Here is a 12,474-nt window from a genome sequence, read left to right on the forward strand (position 1 = left end):
GTCTCACATCTCAGGGCATATCACATCATTATCTCATCATTCATTTCTCAGCTGGCAGAAATGTTGCTTTCTCAGAGAGGCCTTCCTGGAACATCTTGTTAATCTGTGTCCCATTCTCTGTCTATTACCTTATTTTCTTCATAACAATTATCAGTATATGAAATCATCTTATTTAGTTTGTTACCTTAGAAAATCAGTCTCCTCCTGTCTGTCTTATTCATTGCCATATCCCCAGCACTTAAAAAAATGCCTAATACGTAAGGAAGAATTTAGTAAAGATTGGATAAATAAATGAATAAATGCTTCACTCATTCATTTATTCCATGTTGCTGTTCTGGGGACCAGATGACTGGACGGTCCATAGAGGCAGAAGCTCTCATTTAAGCCCCTAGCACGCTGCATATACAGGAGCTCCACCTGCCAGCTAACCAGTAGGGGTTTCAGCAGCCCCAGCCCTGTATTTTCATCTTCAATTGCAGAAAGCGAAGCAGGGCTGCTGTTACTCATTGCACTTCTCCAACCTCCTCCATCCCCATGGGAAATAGTCCGAGGCTGTGAGAAGTACTTGTCTTAGATATAATGTCTGAATTCCCACCTCCTATCAGGGAGCCCTGAGCTGGTCTGACTGGTGAGGGTTTCGTACAGTGGTTAGAGATGATGGAAGCTGTGTCTGAGCTGAAGCTGGGGACGATGTCAACATCAAGGAAGCATACAGAGCTGACAGGTGAGTGGCGATGTGAGGTCCATGAACCCTGGTTAGTCTTCCAGTGGTGGAGGAGGGCCAGTGACAGACACCGATGAAAGTTGAATATAAGGACCCAAGAATCAGAGTCGAGGAGGTGGCAGTGGGGAGCACTGGAATGAGACAATAAGCAGGAGGGAGGTGGTGGGCAGAGAGAATTTTGTGGTGGGGTTATTTATTTTTTGTTGTCGCTCAACACGTTTATTGAGATGTAATTTACATACCCTAAAATTCACCTGTGTAAAGCACACAATTCGATGATCTTTAATATATTTAAAGAGTTATGCAATCACCACCGCAGTCTAATTTTAGAACATTTTTATCACCCCAAAAAGAAATCCTGTGCCCACTAGCAGTCATTCTTCCTTCACCTGCCCCTTTTCCCACCAAGTCCCAGGCAACCACTAATCTACATCCTGTCTCCATAGATTAGCATATTCTAGACATTTCATATAAGTGGGGTTATATAGTATGTCGTCTTTTTGACTGACTTTTCTTTTACTTAGCATGTTTTCAAGGTTCATCCAGGTTGTAGTATGTATCAATGCTTCATTCCTTTTTATGGCCAAATAATACTCCATTGGACGAATGTATAACATTTTATTTATCCACTCATCAGCTGATAGATTTGGGTTGTTTCCACATTTGAGCTATTATGAATAATGTTTCTATGAGCATGTGAGTACAAGTTTTTGTGTGGACATATGTTTCCATTTCTCTTGAGTATATATCTAGGAATGGAATGGCTAGGTCACATAGTAATTCTATATTCAATACTTTGAGGAGCTGCCAAACTGTTTTCCAAAGTGTCTGCACCATTTTGCATTCTACTGGGGGCCTCTTTCTGGCAGCTAATTTTATGAGTTTATTCTGGACACTTGAGCCACCTGAGTACCACGAGAAGGAATGTGTTGTGATTCTGCCTGGATCCCACTATTCAACCACTGCTACACAAACTCATGGACCCCATGAGACCCAATCTGTTGTGATTCTGCCTACAAGTCACCCTAGAGGTATATTGTGACTAGTCAGTCCCAGCAAGCCTCATGTCCCTCCATCTGTTCACATTAGTCATCCTTCAGAGTCCAACCCAAACACTGCCTCCCTCACACGAAGCTGTCCTAGCATCGAGCTCAGTATTTTCAATTCTGGCTGCACATTAAATCTCATGGGAAGCTTTCAAACATACCAAAGCCAGCCAAAGGTTCTGATTTAATTGGTCTGGGGTAAGGCCTGGGTATTAGGATTATTTTAAAATCTCCTCAGATAATTCTAATGTGGATTGAGGACCATTGCTCCATCTACAAGAATCCTTTCTCCTCTGAACTTTACAACAGTTTCTCTTTAATGGCACTCAACAAAACTTTAAAAACGTGTTCTACATTTAATTGAAATTATTTAACACATGTATTTTATTTCTCCAGCTGGGCCGCAAGCTCTTTGAGGACAGAGCTTGTGTTTGAATCGCCCTCCAGTCTCCAATGGGGTTTACCCAGGGACATTTGTTTACACCATCACCTGTGCTCAATAAACACTTATTGAATGCATACCTGAAGCCTATCCCTAAAAAAAGAACTAAAAATAGTGAAAGCTGCATGACTACAGGCAAGTTACATAACCTCAGAGCCTCAGGAGAAAGACTGGGTTCCAACAGTCTCCGTCTCACATTGTGGTGGAATCACGCATGGAGCCAACCGGGCAGGAAGTTATCATGGAATAACCCTTCCTTGGCCACCCTCTCCCCCCATTTCCCATTCTTCTTTCCCTGATTTGCTTTTTCTCTTTGGCGCTTAGCACGTGCTCTATGTTTTACTCATTTATCTTCTTTATAGTCAGTCTCCACCCACCCCCAGCGTAAGCTCCGTGAGGATAGAGAATTATGTCAGTTTGGTTGACTGCTGTATCCTCAGCACTCAGAACAGCTTCTCGCACGTAGTAGGCGCTCAATTTATTTGTCAAAAGAACAAATAAATGTTAGTCTATTTTTAAAAAGCGATTTAATCCCTTTCCTCTATACCAGTAACATAAGTTACTTTTTTGGTAAATATTTGTAGTCATTTTTTATAAAGCCTACTATTTCCGGTAAAAATTATATTTCTAACATAAACATGTATATTCTGCATTCAGTATGTTTTGAAAATACAGTCTCATTTCTAAGCCAGCCAGCAGTGGTTCTATTTACGCCCAGGGAGCGCTGGAGCAGGGGTCATGGGCGTACTTGGGATTGTGTATGCAGATTGGAGCAGAGGAACAGGGTCTGGGATGGTCAGTTGAAGCTGAGGAAACCTGAACACTGGGTGCTCTTGCATTGTCGACTCCTAGGTGTTCCAGAGGACGATGACCGTGCTGATGGAGAAGGCCAAGAAGAGCAGGTAGAGCCGGAAGAGGAAGGTGTCTATCATGTAGCCAAACTGCATCCACAGGTCAGTTAGCTGGGCCCTTGTCAATCCTGAGCCCCCATTTCGCTCTGCCTCTCTGGGTCCCAGTTCCTTCCCTACCAACTCTCCCGGCTCCTTCAGGCCTGTGGAGTGGATAGAGACTCAGCTGTGAAGTGGGAAGGAGACAGGATTAGAGAAGTGGGGGATTGGGGAAGTTGAGAGATCGTGGGCAGTGCTGGCTTCTCTTACCAGGCAGGTGGGCGGGGGTGAGGTCCAGGCCCTTGTTTCCCTTCTGGGGTGCAGTGGGGCAGCATCTCCTTGGGCTGGTGCAGTGCAAAAGCAGAGAATGGAGCCACTGAGGCATGGGTGGGGGCTGGGTGGTGGCCAGGTGCAGCAGGTAGGTGATGAAAATGGTCTCCAGCAGGCTGAGCACCATCAGGGACAGACATAGGGCAAAGTAGACACCTGAGGGCAAAGCAAATCGTAAATAACCCAGAGCCGATTCATCTCTACACTTTTCTTAAGCCTCTTTCTGCAAATTGAATCATTCCTCAGAACCCCTTCACTCCTTAAGCGGAGAGGCAGCCGGTTCTCTTGGTTCCCTCCCTGTCCCCTGCTGCCTTTGCTTCCCAGGGAAGTGAGAGAGGCCATACTGATGAGGGGGGCGCCACTGGCAGGGAGTAAGTCGTTCATCCTGAGCAGGAAGACGTTGTAACCCAGCAGAAGGGTTATCTTGAATGGAGCACGATTCTCGTTTTCTGCTGGCAGGTAGAAGCTGAGGGCATCGATGGCTATCAGAAAGCTGCTGGGCACCAGAAGGTTTATGATGTAGAGGCTGGGCCTGCGCCTGATGGCCACCTGGTGGGGAGGAGCGAGCAGAGAACCAGGTGAAGCTAGGGCTGAAGGCAGACTGAGGGATGGTTCCAGCCCCTTCTTTCCTTGGTGTCCTCACCCCGACAGGGGCTTTTCTGGGGCAGGATGAGAAGCAGCATTCATGTGACTAGCAAGACTCTCCCATACCCACCAAAGAAAACCTAGGGTGGAGCTGGCAGATTCAGAAAGGGGTGCTGCTTTGGAAGACTCTCGAGAGAGGGAGGCTGTGAGGGTTATTGTTCCTAGGGCCTTTCTGGTCTTGGGCAAGTGAGAGGCTCTGGGACTTAGAAGAGAGGGAGGGAGATATGGGGAATGGATAGCCATGCCGGAATCTCTAGGCTTACAAAGAACACAATCCGGTCAAAAAGACGAGAGCCCACAAACATCTTTGGTGTGGCCTTGCTGATGCCCAGGAGCTCCCACTCCCCTTGCGTGCGGGCAATGTCATGCGAGGTGTCCACCATCTCCCACACTTCCCTGTCCAGGCCCAGCAACATGTTTTCCGCTGCAGGGGAGACAAACATTCATTCAACACACATCTTTCCAGCACCTGCTCTGTGCAGGGCTCAGAGTGATGAAGTAGAAAACTGCTTCAGTTACCTTTTTCAGATTGCCATGTAACATGACTTTCTTGCTGCTCAATTGCTTCCTTTTGATTCTGGGCTTTTTCAGGAAGTCTTGTGCCCTCCTAAGTTCAAGTGTCCCCAACACCACCATCCACACATCCTTAATTAGCACATACTCCCCTGTCCCTTTTTATGCATTTAAAAAAATGACTTTGCCTATATGTGCTTTCTGGCTGTCCCACTGGTTGATCTCATTTGTCCCGACCCACAACTTCTGTTGCAACTCACCTGTGTAGATGAAAGAGCTAAAGGTGAGTGTGCAGTTCTGCTGGTCAAAGGGGAAGTAGAAGATGTCCAGGCTACAGATACTGGTGACCCGTGCTGGTTTGTTATACACAATGTCACCTTTATGAGTCATATATGCAGAGAGGCCTTCTGGGATCTGTTCCACATCCGTGCTAAGCAGCAGAAAGGGAGGGAGGCAAATGCTCTGGGTTTCACATGAGTTTAAGTTTCTCTCTTAAAGCAGGACTTCCCAATGTTGCTCACTATGGTCATTCTGCCATCTTTTTCCCATTTCTAGGGGAGAAGTTAATGAGCTGTGATTGTGTTCCTTTCTCAATAAGCTTTTAGTGGCCCCACTCACTGGGTTTGCCCTGTGCTACCCTGGCCTGCTCCTTGCAGAAGGGTCTTCCCTCTAGCTTTCCCCAGCCCTGATACCCACGATTCCACAATGAAGATGTCTGGGAGCCACAGGTTCTCAGCTGTCACAGCAAGTTTATTGATATTACCACATTCTTTAGGGTTCCAGCTGATGAATGGGTTATTCCAAATCTAGAGCACAGGGCACAGAGAGATGGTTATGGCTGAAACCTGGAGCTAGTTTATGTCAGCATCTCCTACCCTTCCACTCCCTTAAAAATATATACATATGTGTGTATATTTTTTTCTAAATGTATGGACTATGGGCATATGATAAAACTTCAACCATTCCAGAAAGGTTTAATGTAAAAAGTGATCTTCTCCCTCCTCAGTTCACTCCAACTCATTCCATATGCCCAACGTAGTCCCATTATTAACAGTTTCTTGTGCATCATTCAGAAAACAGTTAATACATATTCTAGCATTCTTTTTAATTCACACAGATAGAATCATAATGTGCACATTGTTATGCAGTTGGCTTTTTTGACCTGATTTCCTTTAAAATTCTGATTCCTCTTCTTATCCTAGTGATGTCTCCCTTTCTCTAGCTAACAAAGTCTTACTGCCCTTTTACTTCCCACTCAAGGGAAATCTTAAGCTGGGTGCTGGATACAGGTGGCTCCTGAAACTTACTTAGGGGCTTCCAACTGTACTGCCCTCCTTCTGTGTATTTTCCATCTATATCTTTCAAAGATGTTTGGCAGCCCAGAAAGCTATTTGCCACCATTGCTGGCCCCCTTCTGGTTGGATATGTCTATTCCCTTGGGTACTTTCAACAAATGTGATTTTTGCAAACAAAGCCAGAAAAACAAGGGAAGGAGAAAAAGAGAAGAAAGCTGAATTCACATACCATCTTTACCCACAGAAATGACGTCAGCAGCTGAAGTTGTGCATTCTGACAACAAACAAACAAAAAACATCAAGGATCATTAATGCCATGAATTCAAGTCCTAGTCTACCTCCTGCCTTTGTTTCCTAAGTGGTCCCTTGTGACAGTTCAGCTTTCAATCACGAGTTCCAACAGAAAGGTAGGTTGGAAAAATGCAGTTTGCATGGAAAATGTAGGTGAAAAAACAGCATAGGGGCCCATTGGGAATATATTTTTTGTAGAATATTCCCATAAGGGCAGTACTCAAGGATAAATGTTCTCTGCAGAAGTGTTACTGCAGCATTCCCTTTCATGTCTCTTCACTCCACAGGATGAACATCCAACTTGTACAAAATCCATTAAGGGGACTCATTGCTCACCACTGGACCAGTGCAATGTCGGGTTGACAGGGTAGAGAGTCTTTGGTCCCTATAAGAAGCCTATGGAAAGAATGTAGGAGTCAGAACTCACCACTTCCAAGATGGCAGACAGGGTGAAAGAGATGTTGACACGGGTGGGGATGCTGTAGTTGACGACTGGACGGAAGTCCTTCTGATTAAAGATAGCTTGGAAGAGAGCAGGGTTCACCCCATGCTGGTCAAAACCCGAGCAATTGATGGTGAAAGTGTTTGCCCTTCCTGTGGAGAACAGAGGCCCTGTGAGATGGGAATAGGGCTTTTGTGTTTCCTAAGTGAGAGGAGTGCCAGGGCTGGGGCCTGAGAGCCTCTCCGCAGAGAGAGAAAATGTGGACATGGGTGAGATATGTGAGCCCCTCCTTCCTGAGCCAAGACTCCCTAGGGTCAAGCCCTTCCTTCCAGGGCTCGGGAGGATGGGCTGGTCTGGTAGGCAAATGGTAGAAGTTGATGTGGTGAGCTGAGTCAGAGCTCAGACCTTCCTTCCTGTGCTTTTCTCCCTCATAAAGCCTACTCAAATCTGTATGCAAACAGCCATTCTGGGGAGTCCTATTTCTTCCATACTCACAACTCTACAGTTTTGGCCATTATATGACCATACTTTTTTCTCTCTAGCTCTGTTACGATTCTTCCTCATAGTCACTGAACAAAATTTCTCTAAACTTTTTTTTCTCAATTTTCCCTTTCCACATTCATGTTTTCCCATTTCCCAAAAAGTTTGGAGAGAAGTAAACATGAGTGTGATGGAAAATACGTAGGGACTTAAGGAATGTTGTATTCAATGTGAATTTATTGACTACCTACTATGTGCTGTGCTCTCTGCTCTTCTCAAATTCAGTGATGTCCTCTAAGATCCGTGCCATTTTTCTCTAAGTCATTTTCATCATCATCATCTTGAGAAGATCTCACTGATCATCCACCATATGGTTGGTGGAGCTATACAATGAAACATAAAAGCCCTTCTGCCCGCCTCAGCCACATCCCAACCCCAGATGACTCTGTGGTTATTCCTGTAACTATAGCCCAGCAAGTTCTTTCCCATCGCTCTTCCGCTATCTCCCCATACAAGTTAACTCATAAGGCACATCTCCAAACTAAGGAGAAACATATATCAGGGCAAGAAACCATTGTCATTCCCACACCCCCCACATCACCTCCTCTACAAGATCTTCCCAAGTGAAGTGGGAAAGGAGTTATGTTATTGTCAACAGGACCCAAGCTACCATGTTCATAGTTACTATATCTTGGTAGAAAGGAAAAGTTGGACATTACAAAGGGGTGGAATTGGAGAGGAGGTAAAATGGAAGGACAGACAATTTGGTAGATGCCTATGCAGGCAAATGGGAGAGGGGCTGTGTGTACTGATCAGTGAAATGGGGTTTTCTGTCCCCAAAGCAAACCAAAAACATAGATACTACAGAGACAGGAAATGTTTAACCCAGCTATTTTAGATGCTCTCTAGTTCTGGAGAATGAGAGGGTTTCTGGATTTTGCCCTGAACAGCATTCTCATCTTTGCCTGTTCTTGCCCCAACTTACCTTGAACCAGAAGGCTGACAGTGAGGCAGAGGAGGAATCCCCCAGTAGGAGGCCACTCCCCTTCCATCCTCTTCTTCTGGACTCTTCTCTGGGCACTTACCAGGAAACCCCAAACCCTTGAGCTTAAAGAGCTCAGACCACACCTTGGTTCCTGGTTTTGAATACTGCTCATGACAGGTGACCACTCACTGATGAGAGGCTGTGGCCAGAGAGGTCACAGCAGAGCGTGCTGCTGTGCCCCTGTCCAGGTACGCCTTCCAGGCTCCAGGCAGGGAGGAAGTTGGGCCAAGACTAGGGGAGAAGCAGCCTGTTTAGCAGCCTTGTCTAGGTGAGTGGTTTAAAATCTGAATTCCAAGTACCTTTCAGGGAAAATGGGGGACTTGGGAGATGGGGCAGGTGAGGCCATTGATAAAAGCTTCATCAGGTCCTCGTGGAACTAATTGTGCCTCAGAGACAAAAAGTGCATGGACCACCAGGAAAGGGATGGTGATGCTCTCTTGTGGTGGGGACGCCTGCTCATTTTGTAAGGCAAGAACATGTAATTATTTTGTTGCAGACCTGGAAATGTATCCTTTATCCAACTGTGGACTTTAGGGATTATCGTCAATATTGAGCTAAGAAGCTGGATTGAGAAGTAAGCTCCTTTTTCATGACATAAACCTGACTAACAGTTCTCTGTCCCCACACCTGGCACCATAGTACAGATCTGCATCATCCCTTGTTTGCCCTATTGGAATAGCCTCTTTGGAAGGTTTCCCCCATCTAGTTTCCCCCCTATCTAATACTTCATTTTGCCATTCTCCTAAAACAGAACTCTCCTGCTCACCCTTCCATGTCTAATGTCTCTAAAGGCCTACAGCCTTGGGGCCATCAGGGAGTGTGTATGAGCGGAAAATAATTTGGTGAGCTTTTTGAAAATACCTACACTCATACCCTACCATCCCTACAGAGTTGTGTGTGTGTGTGTTTAAATTCACATACAGTAAGTGTGATTCTATTCATACTCACTTCATTGAAAACCTTTGGGCTGGATTATATTACAATATAACAAGCAGGATATTGACATTGATAGAGCATCAATGCTAGGATCCCTCATGTCGCCCTTTTATAGCCACAACTACCTCCCTCCCCACTCCCCACCGCCTGGCAACCATTAATCTGTTCTCCATTTCTGTAATTTTCTCATTTCAAAAAAGTTATATAAATCTATACAGTATGTAAACTTTTGGGATTGGCTTTTTTCACTCAATGTAATTCTCTGGAGATCCATCCAGATTGTTGCATGTATCAGTACTTTTTCTTTTTTATTGCTGAATAGTATTCTGTGGTGTGGATGTACTACAGTTTGTTTAATCACTCACTTGCTGAAGGACATCTGAGTTGAAAGGGAAAACACTTATTTCCTGTATTTTTACTCACAACACTTCTGACACCAACTACGTGTTTTTTTTCCACACACCAAACAATTCTGACACTAACTACCCAGAGTGAGCACAGACACCACAGGTTAAGGGCTCAGTCCCACAAGACTGCCTCCCACTTCAGATGCCAATCGCAAGTCCAGGCTTCCCATCCTTCTGACCAATTGACTATAAATCGAGGGTTCCCACAACCAACCCCCTCCTTAGGTTCGAAAATTGGCTATAACGGCTCCCAGAACTCATGGAAATACTTACTTATGTTTACTGGTTTATTATAAAGGATATAATAAAGGATACAGATGAACATCCAGATGAAAAGCACAGGGCAAGGTCTGGAAGGATCCTGAGCACAGCAGCTTCTGTCCCCATGGAGTTGGGGTATGCCACCCTCCTGGCACATGGATGTGTTCACCAATTCAGAAGCTCTCCGAACCCATGGTTTAGGGATTTTTTATGGAAGTTCATCACATAGGCACGATTGATTATTAACTCATATTCCTGGGAGGATGAGGATTGGGGCTGAAAGTTCCAAGCTTCTAATCATGGCTTGGTCTTTCTGGTGATTGGCCCCCACCTGGAAGCTATCCAGGAGTCCACCAAGAGTCACCTCATTGGAACAAAAGATGCTCCTATCACCCAGGAAATTCCAAGGGATTTAGGAGCTCTGTGTCAGGACCAGAGTCAAAGACCAAATATTAGAACAAAAGATGCTCCTAACACCTCTATCATTCAGGAAATTACAAGAGTTTTAGGAATTCTGTGTCAGGAACTGGGAGCAGAGACCAAACATATATTTCTTCACAGAGTTGTTTACAATTTTTGTCTGTTATATGTAAAGCTATTATAAACCTTTTTTGCAGGTTTTTGTGTGAACGTAAGTCTTCTGGAATAAATACCCAGAAGGACAATTGCTGGGTTGCATGATATTTGCATGGACAGTTTTTTAAAGAAACTGCAAAACTGTCCCAGGGTGGTTGTACCATTCTACATTTCCACCAGCAATGTATGAGTCATCCAGTTTCTCTGCATTTTTAGGGGTTTAGAACCCTGGATAAGCAAGGATTTCTTAAAGCAGGATCCTAAAATCACAAACATAAAGAAAAAGATTGATAAATTCCGCAACATTAAAAATTTAAAACTTTTGTTCATTAAAGGACACAAAATGTGAAAAGTCAAATCACAAACTGGGAAAATATCTTTGCAATACATAAAACTAAAACAAAAAGTAAGCAGGGCCGGCCCCGTGGCTTAGCGGTTAAGTGCTCGCGCTCCGCTACTGGCGGCCCGGGTTGGGATCCCGGGCGCGCACTGACGCACCGCTTGTCCAGCCATGCTAAGGCAGTGTCCCACATACAGCAACTAGAAGGATGTGCAACTATGACATACAACTATCTACTGGGGCTTTGGGGAAAAAAAGGAGAAGGATTGGCAGTGGATGTTAGCTCAGAGCCTGTCTTCCTCAGCAAAAAGAGGAGGATTAGCATGGATGTTAGCTCAGGGCTAATCTTCCTCACTAAAAAATAAAATAATAAATAAATAAATAAATAAATAAAGAAAGAAAGAAAGAAAGAAAGAAAGAAAAATAAAAATTAATTGTAAAAAAAATAAAACAAAAAGTAAGAGAATAAAAAATGCAAAATTCAGAACATTTATTACCTACTTGGAGGATAGAGAGATAGATGGATATGCTTGGGAAAGCTCTCATAGAAGACTTCAAAGATATTAGTAGTCGTGGGTGGGGAATGCAGAATGTAAAGAGTGCATTTTACACTGTTTTTACCCATGGGCATATTTTAAAAACAGTTTTATTGAGGTATAAATGACATAAAATAAATGGTTTAAAGACTACACTTGGACAAGTTTACACATATATACACACCCGTGAAACCATCACCACAATCAAGATAACATGTCCATCATCGTCTAAAATTTTCTTTGTGTCCCTTTGCCATACCTCCTTGCTGCCCTTGCAATCCCTCCCACCCCATTCTGTCTCCCAGGTAATCACGGATCCCTTACTACACATTACTTTTACATTCCTAGAATTTTTGCATCCTCTCTTCTTTAAGGTCCTTATACGGTTATTTAAAGCTATACATTTCCTTTGAAACATTTATCTCCCACTAATTTGATATGGACTAGTTTCAGTTCCAGGGACTTTTTCAATTCAATTTTTAATTGTTTTTGACTTATGAGTTATTTAGAAATATACTTCTTAGTCTACAAATGTGGAAGAGGGTAGGTTACTTTTTTTCTTATTGGTTTCTAGTTTAATTGTATTGTGATTAAAGAGGCAGCATAAAAAAGTGGTTAAGAACATGAGCTTTAAAGCTAGAGTTCCTCATTGTGAATCCAAGGTCCACTATTTACAAGCTGTATAATCTTGGGCTTAAATTGCTTAAGTTACTTAACCTCTTTGCCTCAGTTTCTTCATCTATAGAATGGATGATAATAACAGCTGCTGTCTCATAGGGTTGTGAAGAGGAGTAAATGAGGTAATGATTATAAAATGCTTAGAACACCGCTGGTACATAATCAGCACTATATAAGTGTTTGTTAATAATAATAAAAAATAATAAAATATTCAGAGAACACAGTCTGATTGCTACTAAGTTTTGAGGCTTGCTTTATAGCCTATACATAGTTGATTTTCATAAATATTCTATATGTGCTTGCAAAGAATGCGTATCCTCCAATTGTTGAGTGTAGAGTTTTGTATATCCTCATTAAATCTAATTTAACTATGTAGTTCAAGTCTATTATTTCTTTCCTAATGTGTTATCATTCACTGAGATGTGTTGAAATTTCCCATTATAATGGTAGATCTGTCACTTTCTCTTTGTAATTCTTTCAATTTTTGCTTTATATATTTCGAGGCTATTTTATTAGGTGTATTCAAGTTTACAATGTTTATATCCTCCAAGTGATTAAACATTTTATCATTATGTAGCAATCCTCTTTATCTTGAATAAT

At 43.3% G+C, this 12,474-nt stretch overlaps 1 protein-coding gene and 1 long non-coding RNA gene across 2 annotated transcripts; one reads left to right on the top strand and one right to left on the bottom strand.

Moving 5' to 3' along the window:
• The first annotated feature begins 500 nt into the window (after nucleotides 1-500).
• On the top strand, nucleotides 501-10,350 carry LOC131414920 (uncharacterized). The gene is made up of 4 exons (XR_009222263.1): nucleotides 501-724; nucleotides 3,065-3,165; nucleotides 6,127-6,289; nucleotides 9,782-10,350. It is a non-coding gene; the product is annotated as an uncharacterized LOC131414920 (long non-coding RNA).
• Nucleotides 3,061-8,147, bottom strand: LOC131414919 (5-hydroxytryptamine receptor 3C-like). Its single transcript, XM_058556224.1, has 9 exons — nucleotides 8,081-8,147; nucleotides 6,601-6,767; nucleotides 6,112-6,156; nucleotides 5,284-5,393; nucleotides 4,848-5,017; nucleotides 4,338-4,498; nucleotides 3,774-3,978; nucleotides 3,370-3,585; nucleotides 3,061-3,263 (listed from the first exon to the last, which is right to left on the bottom strand). Exons 1-9 carry the CDS (start codon nucleotides 8,145-8,147, stop codon nucleotides 3,061-3,063), a joined length of 1,344 nt encoding a protein of 447 aa, XP_058412207.1.
• Nucleotides 10,351-12,474: the final 2,124 nt, after the last annotated feature.

This window comes from Diceros bicornis, chromosome 15, assembly GCF_020826845.1.
Source record: "Diceros bicornis minor isolate mBicDic1 chromosome 15, mDicBic1.mat.cur, whole genome shotgun sequence".
In the NCBI taxonomy this organism is placed as follows: Eukaryota; Metazoa; Chordata; class Mammalia; order Perissodactyla; family Rhinocerotidae; genus Diceros; species Diceros bicornis.

Coding starts and splice junctions, on each gene's coding strand:
- LOC131414919 (XM_058556224.1), bottom strand. CDS start 8,147: ATGGAAGGGGAGTGGCCTCCTACTGGGGGATTCCTCCTCTGCCTCACT. Junction 5,018..5,283: donor GACATCTTCATTGTGGAATC/GTGGGTATCAGG, acceptor TCTGCTGCTTAG/CACGGATGTGGAACAGATCC. Junction 4,499..4,847: donor TAGCTCTTTCATCTACACAG/GTGAGTTGCAAC, acceptor TCTCCCCTGCAG/CGGAAAACATGTTGCTGGGC.